Raw genomic sequence first — 19,977 nt, forward strand, 5'->3', positions numbered from 1 at the left:
ACTGGAAACACAATGAATAAAGGCATTTTAAAAAAATGAAAGAAAGAAGCAATCTGACACTTACCTTCAACTCCCAAGCCTCATTCTGAAGAATGGAGTAAGTTCCCTGCTTTTATAGTGCTCTGCCAGAGTTTCCTTGGGCCCCACATTTGCACTTTTCTTATGCTGCTTTTTACATCCTGGCACAGGCAAATGAGCTCCACTTGAAATTTGGGTGCGAGTTCTCATTGGCAAGATTGGCATAGAAACCGGTGTAAATATCAGCGTAATTTCAGTGTAAATGGTATCATGAAATTCCAGGCCTATGGTGCTAATGTCCTTTCTGTAATGGCGTCCCCAAAACTATATACAGTACGCCAATGGTGGCCCAATGTTTTGTACAAATTTATTACTTCTTTACTCTTGTACTCTATGCCCCTAATTAGAAAACCCAACATGATGTTGGCCTTTTTTAATGATTTTATCTACCTACACTTGCACTTGCTGGTAATTATGCATTTGAACCAGAAGTCTCTCTGCTCATCCAATGTATACTCAAAGTCCTTGCTTTTCCTCCCAAAATGTATTCCCACACTTCTCCACATTAAACTGCATCCATCATCTGTCTGCCCATTCCGCTAACCTGTCTATGTCTTCCTAAAGTTTTTAAAAGTTTCTCAAAACCCTTACTTTTGTGATCATGAAAAATAAAGTATCCTCATTATTACCCAAGTAAACCACATCAAAAAATGTTCAGCACTTACTTTTCCTTTGCCTGCTGCATACACTTTTCACTGCAAAATTTACTCCCGCGACTAAACTCCTCAGTCGTGCCATAATGGCCACAATTCTCACAGCAAAGTATACCATCCATACTGGGTGGCTCCTCCGTGTTCAATGGGATGGGATTTCTGGATAGAACTAAGTGGCAAAATACAGTGAACGTTTATTCATTTTGGGAACACAAAATATTGTCAACAGAGTATACTTACATTTTATTAACTATACATCCACAGCATTTAATTAGATATTTTTTCATTTTAAATGAAGTTTCACTGCCTTATTTACATTAAATCAAAAAGGTTGGTTTATTTATCAAAGAGATTACAGTAAAGTTAGTCAATATATTTAAATTGCAAGACAATGAAATGTGGGTAAATGCACTGCGAGTAGGTGTTATCCAGCCACGCAGATAAGGATAGTGTCAGGTTTAATTCCAGGAATGTGAGGGGTTAGCTGTGGCACTGAAGAAAACCTAGAATTGGCCTCATTGTCCCTTGATAGGGAAACCAGTATTCTTGATCAAAACTATTGAACCAATGTGGACATGGGGAGAATAGAATCAGGCTCAGCTGTCAGTAACCTGACAACACTCAATATCTAGACCACTCAGATTAGATACCATAGGACCGCCGATGCCTATGGTACTGTATCCCAACATGCAAGAAAGAATGGGAAAAAAGGTGAAAGGCTGAGGGGGAAATTCAAATTCCAGTCTATGTAGATCTAATTAATATTGTGTGGTCATGAAAGCTTGGAATATCAACTTATTCTGAAATTTTCTGGTATCTACCTTATGCATGAAGTCAAGAAACCAATAGACAAACATAATGGACTGGATTTTTACTCTGAGCCATGGAGAGAACCGGGAGGAGTATTTCTGGATGGGAAACCCGGAATTATGGGTTTCCCAGATGTCCTTACAATTTTGACGTAAGGATGTCTTCCAAATTTTTTCTGCAGGTTTCCCACGAGACAGCCAGCCAGATTGACAGGTTGGTTGTCTGTCGGACAGAAAAGAAGACAGGGAGTGGATGCCAGTAGGAAAGTCTGACATCGGGGGCTTGGGGCTGGTCATATGGGGGGGGTGGGGGGGGGGGCGGGGTGAAGTGGGGAGTCGCGGGGATCCAATCGCGGCAGATAAACTTGTTGGGCCTGGAGGAAACACTCCTGCTTCTCCTGGCCCACAAGTGCAATAAAGGCACTTACCTGATCCGGCCCTTCTCACCACAATTAAATATAAAAAAGCTATTAAAATGGAGGCACGTAGCCTCCGTAAAACATTTTACTGACCGACCCACCTCCTGAGAGCAGAATGGCGGATTGGTTGCCCGTCCCCGACCCGCCTCTGTTAAAACCGGAAGTGGGCAGGTTGGGTTGGGTTTTACAATTTTAACCTTTCCACCTGCCCCCAATCCACCTGTCCTTGGGGGTTAAAATTGCCTCCAATCTCTTAGTTTAACAAACAATTGCCACAATTTTTTGAATTAATGTAAACACAAGCGGCAGTTTTTATTGGCAAATGTTTGCTACTATTCAGAATTTGCCAAAAAAGCTCAACAAGTTCCCCCATCTTCTCCATGAAACAACAACTTGCATTTATATAGCTCCTTTAACATAGTAAAACGACCCAAGAAGCTTCATAGAAGTGTAATCAGCCAAAAATGATGCCGAGTCAAAGTCGGAGATTTTAGGAGGCGTAACCACAAACTTGGTAAAGAGATGGGTTTTAAAGAGGCATTTAAAAGGGGAGGAGTGAGGTGGAAAGTGATTAGGGAAGGAATTCCAAAACGTACGGCCTAGACAGCTAAAGGCACGGCCACCAATGCTGGGGTGAAGGGAGTGGGAGATGCACAAGAGGCCAGAGTTGGAGGAATGCAGAGTTTTGGGAGAGTTGTAGGGGTGGAGGTGGTTACAGAGATAGGGAGGAGTGAGGCCATGAAGGGATTTAAATACGAGGATGAGAATTTTAAATTTAAGGCGTATGGGAATCATACGTCAACATAGGTCAGTGAGTACAGGGGTGATGGGACAAGTAGGACTGATGTAGGGTAGGATAGGATAGGGCAGCAGAATTTTGAATGAGCTGATGTCTATGGAGGGTGGAGGATGGGAGGTCAGGGTTTAGGGTGGGAAGAGAAGCCACTGCTAGAGATGCTCTGGCTCTGATTGGATAGGCAAAAGTAGAACCAAGCAAAGGCAATCCTAACTGAACTGGACAACAGAGGAGAAGCATTGGAGGAGGAGGAGGTGGTTGATTGGGTTTCCTTTGTTCTTCAGGATGATCTTGGGATTAGTAAGCAATTTTGGCAGAGGAGTGAGAGACTCAATAACACTTGATATGGTCCAGTCAGATTTGATGATGGATGACTAAATGGCCATAAAAGTTATGTTACACCCTCACACAATTGAAATAATTTGTCCTTAAAAAAAACACCACCACCAAATTTGCTCATTGGAATTTCTACACATATGATCAATTAGCTACACTAACAAACAAGACAAAAAAATCTAAAACTATGACAAAATGTAAAACTTAAACCACACAATGAACAAGGCAATTGGTTACTGCTTACAGTCATACATAGGGATAATTTTCCATGTTTAGCATTAAAGATGAAAATTTATCCAACAAAAGCAGAAAGTACATTTAACTCCAGAAAGTTCAACTGGTCCAGGAATTTGGATTACAGATCAATATTATTAGTTTAGAAACACAATTCAAGGAATCTTGTAAAATGTGTACAAACACACAAAAGATACCATGAAAATCATCCCAAAATGCTATGCTGACCTTCTTGTGCAGTGGGCACACTCCACGTTGTTGTCGCAGTCGCCTTCTTTATCCTTTCTACTTCTGTTTCATCCGTGATGATCTCCAAAGCAGCAAACTCATTTATTCTGAACTGAAGCCAAAGAAAACTTAATAATTTGAGATCAATCAGTATTATTAATACCATTCACAAACTACATGGTTATTATGAATCCAGAAAAATACATCGCTCAGCATGACAAATCATAGCCTTCTGTGACAGCTAACCACAAATTCATATCAGCAGTGGACATGATGAAATGAGAGAATAACAGTCAGTCACAATCTTTCCACAAAAATTATAGAATATATCTACACACTCTGTAGCACACGCATAATTTCCTATTGTGCTTCTAAAACACATTTCAGTTCACTGTAATTTTCATATTAATTTTGGACCAAAATTAGATGTTGATTGTTCAAATTTTACCTTCAAATTGCTCCCTGGAAGTGTAGCTATTCCATCCTTCCAGTCCATAGCACTGAAAACATCAAAGTCCTGGCTACCAGTAGCAGGGGCACAGTCACTCACAATGCTTTTTTCCATTGCTGAATTTGCTGTTGTGAATTGAGCAAAAAGTCTATTGAAGGGGAAAAAAACAGCATTGGATGACATCTGATTATGACCTGTAGCAGAAATACCGTACCCAAATAATGCATTTTTAACCAAAATATTGATTTCAACAATTCTGATTATTCTTCATACCCTTTAGCCCTGATCATAACTCCTTGGCAGGAGTCATGCGGCCGCAGGAAGAGGCGGATGGCAAACCATCTGGGGCTCCGCAGCATGAGGCCCGAGAGATTTAAACTTCAGGGCCTGGTCAGTCACTTGCCCGAACCCGGCAGAAGCACTAGCTGTAGGGTGGGCAGGAGCGGAATTTCAAGTGGCAAAAGGCTGCTGGCAGGGATTCAAAGGAATGGTTCACAGCACTCAGGTAAGCCCACAAGGAAACAAACAAAAATAAAATTAACTCACCTTTCCGGGTCTCTTGCCACCAGGTTGGCCTGGCAGGGGAACCACAATGGCTGAAAGAATGTCGAAGACAGAGCCAAAGCTTTCAAGCAGGAATTCAGGACTAAAGTGGGAGGGAGCAGGGAGTAGGCTTGGAGAAAATTCTTAGGACTGTATTACGTTGTTTTCGAAGCACTAGGGGAGATTGTGAATCTGCTGGCTCAATATGTATGGTTGTGCAGATACTCAGTTGTATCTTGGCATGCACCATGGCTGCAAAGGGTATCTTGGTCTCCTAGCTGTCAACCTTGCAATCTTCTTTGTGACTCAAATAAAGTAGACACGCTTGGATTGCCCAAGAATGAAGGCTTCTGCCATTAGCATACATAATTTTTTGCTCATGGTCACATACTGCACATTAAGGGAGTTATATCCCTTATGGTTCATGAAGGCATAGTAATGAGGGTGAAGCCCATAAGCCCACGTTACATCTATGACTCCATGGACTAGAGGGAATCCTGCAGTGTGATAGAAATTTACTGCGTAGTCACACTGCTGCTGACCGTTAATAAGGAAAACAATTGACTAACTCTATTAGTGAACAGTGCTACAGTCATCTGGTGTACATATCTGTGGACACAGACATGCAGATGTGGGTGATATCCCTGTGGGCGCTTGGAAGGATCTTGACATGTAGAAATTAAGGGCAGTGGTGACCTTCACTGCCACTAACAATGCTGTGTATTGATGTGCTGGAGGCATGCGGCACAACTCTGTCACAGCCTCTTTACTGAAGTGTAGCTTCCTGAGGCACTGTTCCTCAGGCATATTCAGGTACAATCAATTCAGTTGCCATATACAGTTTAAAGGGGAATTTGTGTCTGTGGTATAATATGATCTGTCAAGTATCCCTTCTTTGCTTATCCTCCAGGAAACAGAAATACAGTGGGACTGCCTAGGGGAAACCCCGATGCTGATAAATTATTTAGTTTACATTTATAAAACTAAATGATAACTTCTAGGAACTTTGCTAGGGGCTAAACAAATGGAGAAACTTTTCCAAAAACCCTTTCAGAATTAGGTTATTCACTGAGGAGTGCAGCAGTAAGGGAAGTCTGCAGCCCCTATATCCTTTCCAAAATGTTGGACCCTGATTTCAACAGGCATCACTTTTACTTGCCATACTTTTAATGTCAAACCCAGAAGTCCACGTCCGTCCCTTTGCAGTTCATTATAATATTAAGATTAGCATTTCATCGGATTTTGGCAAGAATGTTGAATGCTAATTTCTCGCCCAACTAGTTTTTTCAGTTAAGTTGCTGTACTTAAATATTAATCAAAAACAAAAAATGCTGGAAACACTCAGCAGGTCAGTCATAATCCGTGGAAAGAACAGAAGTTAACTTTTCAGGTATGGACCCTTCATGACTTAGGAAACGATTTTGAGTGGCCGAGAGGCGAGAGCTTAACGTGAAATTAATGTGAGAACTTACGGTGAAATGCTTTCACAACCGGGAATGTGAAATCTTTCTTAAAAATCTCACTATTCATGCTCCACCAATGGCTTCGTAGGTAGGGTAGACTGTTGAACTTCATGTATGAACATTTAACGCACTCATATTACATTCATGTGTGCGCTATTTTTATGTAGGTATTAGCCCATTTTACTTTAAATGGGTTAACACCTGTGCAAAAATCTATATAAAATAGCATTCACAGGAATATGAACTGCCGATGGGAAGATCTACCCTACTACAAAAAGACGTTGTCACTGTGATACTAGCCACTTTGTACCGGGAAGCCTATCACCCTCCGATACCTCACCCAAGTGACTATTCTTCATTTGTACGTCCAGTGAGTGAATGTAGGCAATCTATCAACCATGCAGGAAGGGAAGGGATCATACCAGAGGCCAATCATTTACTCAAACATCCATTATGTGCACATCCAGCAGGGATTGCTGGATACCGACCAATCAGCAATGGGAACCTCAGCCAATTTTCCCCTCCATTACCCAATGATGCTGAAGTTAGTTGCGGGGCCTTACTACCACTGCAGCTAAGATCAACTAACTAAGGACGTAATGTTGAACCTTTATAAAACACTGGTTCAGTCACAACTGAAGTATTGTGTCCAATTCTGGGCACCGCACTTTAGGAAAGATGTGAAGGCCTTAGAGAGGGTGCAGATAAGATTTATTAAAATAGTTCCAGGGATGAGGGACTTCAGTTACGTGGAGAGACTGGAGAAGCTGGGGTTGTTCTCGTTAGGGCACAGAAGGTTGAGAGGAAATTTGATAGAAATGTTCAAAATCATGAAGGGTTTAGAAAAAGTAAATAAAGAGAAACTGTTCACATCAATGAGAAGGTGGAGAACCAGAGGACACAGATTAAAAGGTGTTTGACAAAAGAACCAAAGGCGACATGAGGGAAAACTTTTTTATGCAGCAAGTGGTTGTGAGCTGGAATGCGCTGCCTGAAAGGGTGGCAGAAGCACATTCAATCGTGGCTTTCAAAAAGGAATTGGATGAATACTCAAAGGGAAAAAATTTGCAGGGCTACGGGGAAAGAGCGGGGGAATGGGACTAATGGGATTGCTCTTACAAACAGCTGGCACAGGCTCGATGGGACGAATGGCCTCCTTCAGTGCTATAACCATTCTATGATAACTCAATTCAGACCTTGGATGCAATGTGGAAAATTGCCCAGGTATGTCCTATCCACAAAAAGCAGGACAAATCCAATCCAGCTAATTACTGCCCCATCAGTCTACTCTCAATCATCAGCAAGGTGATGGAAGGTGTCGTCGACAGTGCTATCAAGCGGCACTTATTCACCAATAACCTGCTCATTAATGCTCAGTTTGGGTTACGCCAGGACCACCTGGCTCCAGACCTCATTAAAGCCTTGGTCCAAACATGGACAAAAGAGCTGAATTCCAGAGGTGAGGTGAGAGTAACTGCCCTTGACATCAAGGCAGCATTTGACGAGTGTGGCACCAAGGAGCCCTAGTAAAATTGAAGTCAATGGGAATCAGGGGGAAAACTCTCCAGTAGCTGGAGTCATACCTAGCACAAAGGAAGATGGTAGTGGTTGTTGGAGGCCAATCATCTCAGCCCCAGGATATTGCTGCAGGAGTTCCTCAGGGCAGTGTCCTAGGCCCAACCATCTTCAGCTGCTTCATCAATGACCTTCCCTCCATCATAAGGTCAGAAATGGGGATGTTCGCTGATGATTGCACAGTGTTCAGTTCCATTCGCAACCCCTCAGATAATGAAGCAGTCCCTATCCGCATACAGCAAGACCTGGACAACATCCAGGCTTGGGCTCATAAGTGGCAAGTAACATTTGCGCCAGACAAGTGCCAGGCCATGACCATCTCCAACAAGAGAGAGTCTAACCACCTCCCCTTGACATTCAACGGCATTACCATCGCCGAATCCCCCACCATCAACATCCTGGGGGTCACCATTGACCAGAAACTTAACTGGACCAGCCGTACCAATAATGTGGCTACAAAAGCAGGTCAGAGGCTGGGTATTCTGCGGCGAGTGACTCACCTCCTGACTCCTCATAGCCTTTCCACCATCTATAAAGGCACAAATCAGGAATGTGATGGAATACTCTCCACTTGCCTGGATGAGTGCAGCTCCAACAACATTCAAGAAGCTCGACACCATCCAGGACAAAGCAGCCCGCTAGATTGGCACCCCATCCACCACCTTAAACATTCACTCCCTTCACCACCGGTGCACTGTGGCTTCAGTGTGTATCATCCACAGGATGCACTGCAGCAACTCGCCAAGGCTTCTTCGACAGCACCTCCCAAACCCGCGACCTCTACCACCTAGAAGGACAAGGGCAGCAGGTGCATGGGAACAACACCAACTGCACGTTCCCCTCCAAGTCACACACCATCCCGACTTGGAAATATATCGTCGTTCCTTCATCGTCGCTGGGTCAAAATCCTGGAACTCCCGACCTAACAGCACTGTGGGAGAACCTTCACCACACGGACTGCAGCGGTTCAAGAAGGCGGCTCACCACCACCTTCTCAAGGGCAATTAAGGATGGGCAATAAATGCTGGCCTCACCAGCGACGTCCACATCCCATGAACGAATAAAAAAAAAATTTGGGATGTTGCTAACTTGTATGGCATAGCCATGCACTCCTGTAACCAGCCAAGACATCATGAAGCCAGTTAACTAATTCCTCATTAATTTGTTCATACTCATGAAATTCACCAGTACTAATTAATTTTCCCAATATGTACAGTAATTTACTCATTGATAATGAAGACTGCTTAACAATGAATTTGACAAAGAGAAAGAAAGGCTTGCATTTATATATTGCCTTTCACCTCCTCAGGAAATCCTGAAGCGCTTCACACCCAATGAAGTGTCAGCCTCAGTTATGTACTCAAGTCCTGAATTGGGGCTTGGTTACACATACACACACTTCCAACTCAGAGGCTACCACTAAGTCAAGCTGAAACCATGGAAACAGTATGCAGGAAGGGAGAATTTCCTGGGTCTGTGCTCAGATGCACTAGATTGCCAGGACACAAAAAAAAGGTCTAAAAATCAGGTATGTTGGAACACATACCTGCACCTACTAGTTTCTGCAACACATTGCAAGAAGTGTCCCATGGCCTGTAGAATGCCCTGGAGACGGTGACAGCTCAGGGAGATTTCTGAAGCATCAAGTTACCAAGAACTTCTTCGAAGGACATTAGAGACTTTTAGAGTAGTGCGTCCATTGATTCTTTGAAGAAGCCACTTTCACAGGACTTGCAAGACCTGGTTAGGACTGTTGTCTTTAGTGACACTGAACAATAGCTCCTCTAAGCCTTAACATCCCCTCCAATGCCTACACACTAAGGTGCTTCAGCAAAGATTAGTGCAACAGAAAAGCTGCCTGAAACTGGTCCCTCTGGAACAACTGCTTCCCTAAGATCTCAGACCTTTAAGGTTACAAGAGGATCATCCCAGCCACCCATCTACCAACCTCATCTCGCTCAGACAGCACCTCGTAGGATTAGTAAATTAAGAGCACGAACAAGTAAGTTAGATAACACAGAGAGTAGACACGGTGTTAAGTGGTAGAAAGGTTGATTGGAATTCTTATTAAATATTTTGCATGATTTTTACATATGATGGTGGAAGTGAGAACATAGTTGTCCTACAGGAGAATATGGAACAATTGACAGGGCTAACTGTAGAAAAGGAACTATTTTTGAAAAAAATTAACAGAACTCAAGGTAGCTATGTCACTGGGCCATGATGGCTCTGGCCACAATTTTTCAATCCTCAACTATGCAAATTGTGCTGTGGGTCTGGAGACCAGCTAATACCCCTGTTCAAGAAGGAAGAGAGGATAACCCAGGTAACTATGGACCAGTTATTCTAACATCAGTTGTGAGCAAACTGTTGGAATCCATAATGCAAGATAAAATAAGTAAGCATTTAGAAATGCATGGGTTATTCAAGGAAATCTAGCATGGTTTTGTTAAAGACCCATAAGGGGTCATTTGGCGATAGTGTAAAACTGAATTGAAGTGAATGGAAATGAAAATTGGGAGAAATGTTTAATGGAATGTTGCTGACAAAGCCACATTTGCTTCCCATCCCTAGTTGCCCCAAAGTGGTGGTGGGCTGCCTTCTTTAACCACTACAGTATTTATAATATGCATGATGCTGTTAGGAAGGGAATCCAAGGATATTGACCCAGCAACGATGAAGGAATGGTGAAATGTTTCCAAGTCCAGAAAGCGTGTGACTGGGAAATTCAGAGACAATGATGTTCCAACAACATTGCTGCTTTTGTTCTTCTCGGTGGTAGAGGTCATGGGGCAGTGAGGTGGTCTTGAAGTAAGCATGGTCCATTGCTAAAGTGTGTCCTGAGATTATACATACTGCAGCCACAGTGTACCAGTGATGGAAGGGGTGGATATCGAGTCCAGCTTGTACCCAAACACTGGAAAAAAGATATTTGTTGCAATATAAGCTGCTTCAAATAAAAGAACCTAGATCTTCCGCTCAACTGTAAAAGCAATAGAAGTGCTGTGGGGTGGGACTTCCCTTACTACAAAGATGTGTCCCAGACCTTGGCTGAGTTCCATGGTTGGAGTCATTTAAATAATTATGATGAGCTTCCTTGCCTCTGCCCAGCAGTGGTCAGAGACTGGCTTGCCACAATGTAGCATGGGTGTCAGCCTCTGGGGAGCTGAAGAGGGTCGGAATTTGATTTAATAATTGTGTTTGCAGGTTGATATCAGCCAAATATCAGGTCGGTGGCATATTGCTGACTTCAGATTAGTGTCTGAACATTTATACTGTTGCCCTGTGAAGCAGACACAAGCTTCCTCCCCCTTCTCTATCTTCTTAATGCCAAGGGGGTAAAAATTTTTTGTCTCTGCAGATCCACCACAGCAATGGAGAGCATAGGAGGAGGCAAATGATAATGATAAGAGGAGGAGGATTGGCAGAAAAGAGATTTCTTCCTGGCTGATTATGACGATGAGGAAGAAGGTGAGGATAGGCCACCCAGGTGTCGCTGCAGCATGATCCTGCCCGGTATTCCTCTGCCACAAATCTCTCCAATTCACCACTTGCATCCTCTCTCCCAGACACCAGCTCAGATACTTTCACCCGAGTGGTAGTGAGGACGTGGCATCAGTGATTCACAAAGTACGAGTCAACCAGGTGAGTGGAGACTGGATGAGAAACTGCCATCTTCCCAGTGGAGGCTGAAGGGAAGACTGCCTATGGCTTTGGAGTCATGAAACCCGGAACTCATGTAATCACCTGAAAAGAAAGATATTCGAGGAACAGCATGCCTATGTGCAGGATCTGGGGTCAGTCTCTTTACATATGTAGCAACTGACAGGTGTGATTTTTGAGTCTACATTAGGATGTCCAGGAACAAGCTCCAGAGATGCAGCCAGCAATGGTTCCCTACCAGGAGCAAGCTACCATGAGACAAGGTCTGCCTCAGTCCCATGATCCTTTTGTAGAGCATGAGCAGCCAGCCGCCTCAGTCTGCCCCTAGGATAAGCACTGGAATTGGTGCAAGAAAGGCACGTGTAGCCATGCAGGAGAAGGACTGCATTAGGATATAATAGGTTGGCTTGTGTTTACTTTGGACTTCGTTGTAAGAGAACAGAATGTGCACTTATATTGTGCTTTGTTATTCATGGAGTTTAAGTCAAACAGAAATAGATGCATTTATTTGGTGCTCATTTATTTTAATCAGGTGATGATTATTGGGATGCTCATGTAGGGGCAGAGACGGCTGATGTGTTATGTTTTAGGATGGGTAATGGATTGAAAAAATGTTCCTTTATTTGAAAGTGGGAGAGAAGGAGCAAAGGCTCCTGTGTCAACGGTAGACTTCAGTGATGAGATGTGCTCTGATGCCTGCTGCAGCAGTCACCAATAACTCCTCCGAGTACAGGTCATCGTGATCCTCTCCTCCATGTAGTTCTGGTTTTGGTGTCCCTTTAAAAGATCTAAATGTTACTCTTGATGACTAATCTTAGAGGCATGTGCCTTGTAGCACTCCTCTGCTGCTGTGCTGGCCACTCATAGTAGGGTCATTACCCATGGGAACATTATCCTTGGACTGTCATCCACGAGCTATCCATTGTCATGATTTTCAAACCTAAAGAGGGGATGAAGGGCCAAACTTCAAATGATTCGTGACAACTCACAGCATATCTTGCACTGACATGTAGAATCCTTTAAATGTTGTCACACACAATCCGTACATTGAGGGTGTGGAACCCCTTCCTGTTGAGGTAGTTGAGGCTTTCTTCTGTAGGATCTTGCAAATCAGCGTGGGTGCCATCGATTGTACTCTGGACCGTGGGACATCTGGATAGCCCTATCTTGATGATGCCTTGCTTTGGTGCCAAAAGTGATGAATTTCTCAGCTCTCCTGTAGAGTGCATCAGTCACCTGATGTCTGCATGCCCATATTGCACTTTGGCTGATATTAGAGATTCCTCGTGACTGCTTGAAATGAGCTTGTGTCATAAAAGTTGAGTGCAGTGGTCACCTTCATAGCCACAGAGAGCAGTACGGGCAGATGATAGTGGCTGCAGGTCTTGATGCAGTGTCAGAGCTACCCTATTGCCTCTTTGGTGAAGCAGACTCTTATGAGGACCTTGATGAGGAGATGTGCATATGACCAGTATATTCTATGGGGTTTGGGGGTAGGCGGGGAAAGGGTGTAGTCCAGCCTCCTTAAATGCTGCCTGACTCTCCTTTGTTCCATTCTGCGATGCAGTAGTTCCTCATCCACGATAACAGCATCTGTGCCAGAAAGGCACTTACCTGTTGGTTTCAGGACTTCTCGCCTTCTTTCACGTGGCGTGAAAGAGAAGGCCGAAGAATCCCAGCCCCCAGAGTTTGAAATTGGAAACTCTGGAAAAATGGAGGCTCGTGGCCTTCTTGAAAGATTTTAATCACCAACCCGCCTCCTGGGAGCAGGTTGATCGCCCACCCCTCGTCCCGCCCCGGTAAAAACCGGAATTGGGTGGGTTGGAGGCGAGTCCGAAATAGTTGCGATTTTGAATGCTCCCCTGCCCTCAAACGAAACCCCTTTTCCCTTTTAAAATCCTGCCCTATATACTTAAATCAGGTCACTTGAGACTCGGCGGGTGGATCATAGGCAGGGCCAAAAAGTGCAAAGGAATTTGGTGGGATCGATTTTGGGGCAGAAAACTGACATAAACAGCTTCCACCCCATTTTGCTGCCAAAAAACATTCCTTGCTCCGATTATATTCTGAAATAACGCCGAAAACAGCGTGGACATTTTAGGCTGGAGTGTCTAAGGAGCTAACATGCCTGTCTGTCATGCCTCTTCAACCTACAAATACAGAATGATGCCAAGGTGGGCATCCAAATCCACACAGGCAGCAAACTAATTTCAATTACTGCTTTTGTTTCTTTATTTTTTTTACAAAAGTGCACAGAAATTTGTATTAGATAGTATGTGACTCCTTAAGTATGACAAATGGAAGTGCAAGCATACATAATTTATTATATAGAAGATGAATATACTAGCAGATCATTTGTGGCATTGCACAGGGGTATTATGCCAAGCAATTCATAATGCGTTATTCAGCTGCTAAGGTGAAATAGCATTTAAGTTGGCCTGTCTCTTTAAGACTACAAAGTACAATTGCTACAAGCAAAGCATGAAGTCATTTAGAGTTGAACTGTTTGATGAAGGGAGTTTGCAGATTGGAAGATGCTAGTAAATTTCAAGTTCCAGATTAAAACCAGCATTAAGTGATTGGCCCAGAATTTGCTGAAAAAATAACGATGTGTGAACGATGCGGGTCGTTATTAACGTGCAAATCCACCAGCAACTCGTAGCGAGGAAGTGGGGCCCCGTGAATTGCAAATCACCACAGATTGCTGGCTGATTTGCACCGCTCCGCCATTAGCTTCGCGAAAGCAGCATCTCACCCTTAACCTCCCCGTGATTTTCACGAAGTTGCTGCATTTGCACATTAATTGCCCATTAAACTCGCCACAGAAAGTTAAGTCTAGTAATTAACAGTGTAAGTACCCTTTTAAAGAGGTGATAATTGTCAATGACTGCCAATCAATCACTCGTACCCAGAAAGTGAACAATTAAAAGTATGCAGTCCCATTCCTTCAGGTTGTGAATTGTTGTTAGTAAGCGGGGTGGGGGAGAAAGAGGGCTCAGGTGGAAAAGGTAGTACAAATAACAATTCTAAAACAAACAAACAGAGAGTAGAGTAATAATCAGAAATTATGCTTTGGGCACCACAGGTAAAGGGAAAACTAAAAGATGTAAAGTAATTAAATCAGGAGAGAGAAATAAGAAATGTGTGAGAAAAACAACAACAGAGCAGAAGGACAGGTTAGGATGTGTGGCCCAAATGAGGTTCTTTATACAAACGCATGGAGTATAAGGAACAAATTGAATAACTGCAGGTGCAAATTCAACTTAGAGTCATAGAGTCATAGAGTTATACAGCACGGATAGAGGCCCTTCGGCCCATCGTGTCCGCGCCGGCCATCAGCCCTGTCTACTCTAATCCCATATTCCAGCATTTGGTCCGTAGCCTTGTATGCTATGGCATTTCAAGTGCTCATCCAAATGCTTCTTGAATGTTGTGAGGGTTCCTGCCTCCACAACCCTTTCAGACAGTGAGTTCCAGACTCCAACCACCCTCTGGGTGAAAAAATTCTTTCTCAAATCCCCTCTAAACCTCCCGCCTTTTACCTTGAATCTATGTCCCCTTGTTATAGAACCCTCAACGAAGGGAAAAAGCTCCTTAGTATCCATCCTATCTGTGCCCCTCATAATTTTGTACACCTCAATCATGTCCCCCCTCAGCCTCCTCTGCTCCAAGGAAAACAAACCCAATCTTCCCAGTCTCTCTTCATAACTTAGAGGGTATGACATTGTAGCCATTACTGAGACATGGCTGAAAGATAGTCAGGACTGGGAACTGAATATACCAGGTTATAAGGTCTACAGGAAGGATAGGGAAACTGATAGAGGGGGAGGAGTAGCCTTAGCGACTAAGGATAAAATTACTTCAGTAATAAGAGAGGATACAATGAGAGGCAAACAGACAGTGGAGACTTTTATGGGTAGAAATAAGAAATAGAAAAGGATATAAGACTGTAGAGGGAGTTGAGCAGAGGCCCCCTGGCAGCAGCTGTGAAGTGGCAGAATGTATAAATGCAGAGATTAGACAAGCATGTAGCAAAGGCAGAGTGGTTTTAACAGGGGTTTTTTAACTTTCAGATAGATTGGGATGAGTAGACGAGCTCATGTCAGAAGAGTAGCGAATTTCTTGTGTGTTCAGGACAGCTTTCTGCAACAATATGTCCTAGAATCAACAAGGGGGCAGGCCATATTAGATTTAATAATGAATGATGAGCCAGATTTAGTTAACAGCCTAACGGTGCGTGAACATTTATTTAATAGCGATCATACTGTGATAGAGTTCAACGTTGTGTTTGAAAGGGAGAAACCTGTAACAGCTACTAAGATTCTAAATTTCGGTGAGGCCGACTTCAACCGGATGAGACTGAGACTGTCCACGGTAAACTGGGCAACCCTGTTAATAGGTAAAACGACAGATGATCAATGGGAAGTGTTCAAAAAATAATTTAACATGATACATAACCAGTTTATACCTCTAAGAGAGGAGAGCTCTACTTGCCAAAAAAACAGCCTTGGAGGACAAAAGAGGTAAGGGACAACATAAAACTAAAAGCAAAAGCACATAAAAATGCAAAAAATTGCACAGATCCTGATGACTGGGTGAGATACAATGAACAGCAAAGGGTGACAGATAGTAAGAGCTACAAAAAGAGAATATGAAAAGAAATTTGCACTGGACATCAAAATCAACACGAAAACATTTTTACAATTATATTAAGAAAAAGAGGGTGATCAAGAACAATGTGTGCCCCTTTTGTGGGCCCCTTAAAAACTGGTAGTGGTGCTATTCTAAATGAAAGTAAGGAAATGGAGGACATGTTAAATCATTACTTTGCATTAGTATTTCCAGTAGAGGAAGAGGATAGCATGCCGGACACCCCAAGGAAACTAATTTTGAATCCGGGACGGGGGCTCACCATAATTAACAGCAATGAAGAAAATAATGGCACTAAAGAGTGACAAATCCCCAGGATCAGATGAGAACATTGCAGATGCCCTAACTATAATCTTCCAAAGTTCTCTCGATAAAGGAACGTTTCTTTAAATTGGAAAATCGCACGTCACTCCGCTATTTAAGAAAGGTGAGAGAGGGAAACCAGGGAATTATAGACTAGTTAGCCTAACATCTGTTGTCGGGAAATTACTAGAATCTATTATTAATGACAGAGTGACTGAACACCTTGAAAATTTTCAGCTGATCAGAGAGAGCCAGCAAGGATTTGTAAAGGGTAGGTCATGTCTGATGAACCTGACTGAATTTTTTTGAAGAGGTGACTAAAGTAGTGGACAGGGGAATGTCTATCGATGTTATTTATATGGACTTCCAGAAGGTATTCGATAGAGTCCCTCATAACAGTGTGTGAGCTAAAGTTGAAGCTCATGGAATTGAGGGCAAATTATTGATCTGGTTAGGAAATTGGCTGAGCGGCAGCAGACAGAGAGTAGGGATAATGGGCAGGTACTTGAATTGGCAGGATGTAACTAGTGGTGCCCCACAGGGATCTGTGCTGGGACCTCAACTATTCACTGTATTTATTAACGACTTAAATGACGGGATTGAGTGCCAAATATCCAAGTTTGCCGATAACAAAGATAGGCAGTATTGTAAGCGGTGTAGATGGAAGCATAAAATTACAGAGATATTTTAATAGCTTAAGTGAATGGGCAAAACTGTGGCAAATGGATTTCAATGTAGGCAAGTGTGAGGTCATCCACTTCGGACCTAAAAAGGATAGATCAGAGTACTTTCTAAATGGTGAAAAGCTCAAAACAGTGGAGGTCCAAAGAGACTTAGGGTCCATGTACATCGATCATTAAAATGTCAGGTACAAAAAAAATCATAAAAGCTAATGGAATGCTGGCCTCAATATCTAGAGGACTAGAATACAAGGGGGTAAAAGTTATGCTACAGCTATGCAAAGCCCTTGACCACACCTGGAGTACTGTGTTCAGTTCTGGGCACCGCACCTTAGGAAGGATATATTAGCCTTGGAGGGAGTGCAGTGTAGATTTACTAGAATGATACCTGGACTCCAAGGGTTAAATTTCGAGGAGAGATTACACAAACTAGGGTTGTACTCTCTGGAATTTAGAAAAATAAGGGGTGATTTGATGGACGTTTTCAAGGTATTAAAGGGGACTGATACGGTTGATAGAGAGAAACTATTTCCACTGGTTGGGGAGTCTAGGAGTAGGGGACAAAGCCGAAAAATTAGAGTCAGGACTTTCAGGAGTAAAGTTAGGAAACATTCTACACGCAAAGGGTGATTAAGTTTGGAAACTTCTACCCAAAACGGCAGTTGATGCTAGCTCAATTATTAATTTTAAATCCGAGATTAATAGATTTTTGTTAACCAAAGGTATCAAGCGATATAGGCCTAAGGCAATATGAAGTCAGATCACAGATCAGCCATGGTCTCATTGAATGGCGGAACAGGCTCGAGGAGCTAAATGGCCTCCTCCTGTTCCTATGTTAGAGATGTTATGCAAGCAAAAATCTCTAAGAGCTGAAGGGTGCAGGAACACGTGTAACTAACAGGGTAAGATGGGTATAGAGGGATATGGGCCAAGTGCAGGCAATTGGGACTAGCTTAGTGGTATAAACTGGGCGACATGGACATGTTGGGCCGAAGGGCCTGTTTCCATGTTGTAACTTCTATGATTCTATGATTCTATGCCGCAAGATGCCCCACTCCAGTAAATTCTGGACCAGTGTCATTGTTTAAAAAAATATATAAATTGCATCTGCAACAAAGTTTGATATTTAGTGCGTCACAGAAATGTGCAAGGCATATATAACTATGTAATTGTCTTACATAATATTAATCCTTATCTTCAGCCAACCTGGTCTTGATGCCGCCAATGCCATTAGGGTGGGTGAATGGGCATCAGCCACACCACAGACAAGGACAGCCAAGCAAGATTCTACTTTCCAATTTCCCCATCCATCTGCAGAGACATGCTGCAGCTTCCACTTGACATGTAGAACAAGGGATTGAATCAATGGTTCAGAAATTGCTAGAAAAGTGGCGAGTTCATGGTGGCCGCCATTATTAATGTGTAAAGAAAAATAGCAATTTGTGGCGAGGAAGAAATACGCCATGAGTTGCGAATCGCCACAAATTGCTAGATGATTTGCGCCGCTCCGTCGTTAGCCTCGAGAAAACAGGAACTTGCCACCAATCTCCCCATGAGTTTCAAGAAATTGCTGGACTTGCACCATAAATACGAATGAATCTTGCCACAGATATTTAGGGCTGGTATTTCATGTCGCAAGGGCTCTGTTAATGACGTGAAACTCAACCTTGGAGGCCCAAAAAGGGAACAATTGAAACTGTGGGGTCTCCCTCCTGCAGGTAGTAAATTTTTCCTAGAGATTTTTTAAATATTATATTTTTCAATTTTTTTTCTTACTTTTCCTTTGTCTCTTTTTTCCCTCTCCCTTAATCCAATCTATCTCTCCCTCACTTTATTTCTCTTCTTGTATTTAATTTGATTCTGATTCACCCTATTTCCTCCTCCATCATTCCCTCTGTTTCTTTCTCGATCCTTAAATTTTATTGGTTAAGGAGATAGCACATAACCTATAGCACAAAGGAAGATGGTAGTGGTTGTTGGAGGCCAATCAGCTCAACCCTAGGACATTGCTGCAGGAGTTCCTCAGGGTAGTGTCCTTGGTCAACCATCTTCATCTGCTTCATCAATGACCTTCCCTCCATCATAAGGTCAGAAATGGGGATGTTCACTGATGATTGCACATTGTTCAGTTCCATTTGCAACCCCTCAAATAATGAAGCAGTCTGTGCCCGCATGCAGCAAGACCTGGACAACACCCAGGCTTGGCCTGATAAATGGCAAGTAACATTCATGCCAGACAAGTGCCAGGCAATGACCATCTCCAACAAGAGAGAGTCTAACCACATCCCCTTGACATTCAACGGCATTACCATCACCGAATCCCCATCATCAACATCCTGGGGGTCAATATTGACCAGAAACTGGACCAGCCACATAAATACTGTGGCTACAAGACCAGGTCAGAGGCTGGGTATTCTGCGGCAAGTGACTCACCTCCTGACTCACAGAATGGTTACAGCACGGAAGGAGGCCATTCGGCCCATCGAGTCCACACCAGCTCTATGCAAGAGCAATCCAACTAGTCCTACTCCCCCGCCCTATCTAAGTAGCCCTGTAATTTTTTTCCTTTCAAGTACTTATCCAGTTCCCTTTTGAAGGCCATGATTGAATCTGCCTCTACCATCTCCTCGGCCAGTGCATTACAGATCCTAACCACTCGCTGTGTAAAAAAAAGTTTTTCCTCATGTCACCTTTGGTTCTTTTGCCAATCATCTTAAAGCTATGTTCTCTGGTTCTTGACCCTTCAGCCAATTGGAACAGTTTCTCTCTATCTACTCTATCTAGACCCGTCATGATTTTGAATAAATATAGAAACTTAGAAAATAGGAGGAGTAGTCGTTCGGCCCTTCGAGCCTGCTCCGCCATTCAATACGATCATGGCTGATCCTCTATCTCAATACCATATTCTCGCTCTCTCCCCATACTCCTTGATGCTTTTTGTGTCTAGAAATCTATCTAGCTCCTTCCTAAATATATTCAGTGACTTGGCCTCCACAGCCTTCTGTGGTAGAGAATTCCACAGGTTCACCACCCTCTGAGTGAAGAAATTTCTCCTCATCTCAGTCCTAAATATCCCACCCCATATCCTGAGACTGT

General features: G+C 43.1%; 1 protein-coding gene across 2 annotated transcripts in view; it reads right to left on the minus strand.

Moving 5' to 3' along the window:
- l3mbtl3 (L3MBTL histone methyl-lysine binding protein 3) overlaps positions 1 to 19,977 on the minus strand; it is a 181,940-nt gene that overhangs the window by 146,187 nt on the left and 15,776 nt on the right. For both annotated transcript variants that reach the window (XM_067984557.1, XM_067984556.1), the window contains exons 2-4: positions 4,002 to 4,152; positions 3,554 to 3,665; positions 744 to 900 (exon numbers count right to left, since the gene is read on the minus strand). In XM_067984557.1, coding sequence (XP_067840658.1) covers positions 744 to 900; positions 3,554 to 3,665; positions 4,002 to 4,118 — 386 coding nt within the window. In that variant the 5' untranslated portion in view covers positions 4,119 to 4,152. The remainder of the gene's footprint in view (positions 1 to 743; positions 901 to 3,553; positions 3,666 to 4,001; positions 4,153 to 19,977) is intronic.

Source organism: Heptranchias perlo, chromosome 5 (genome assembly GCF_035084215.1).
Source record: "Heptranchias perlo isolate sHepPer1 chromosome 5, sHepPer1.hap1, whole genome shotgun sequence".
NCBI classification, from domain to species: domain Eukaryota; kingdom Metazoa; phylum Chordata; class Chondrichthyes; order Hexanchiformes; family Hexanchidae; genus Heptranchias; species Heptranchias perlo.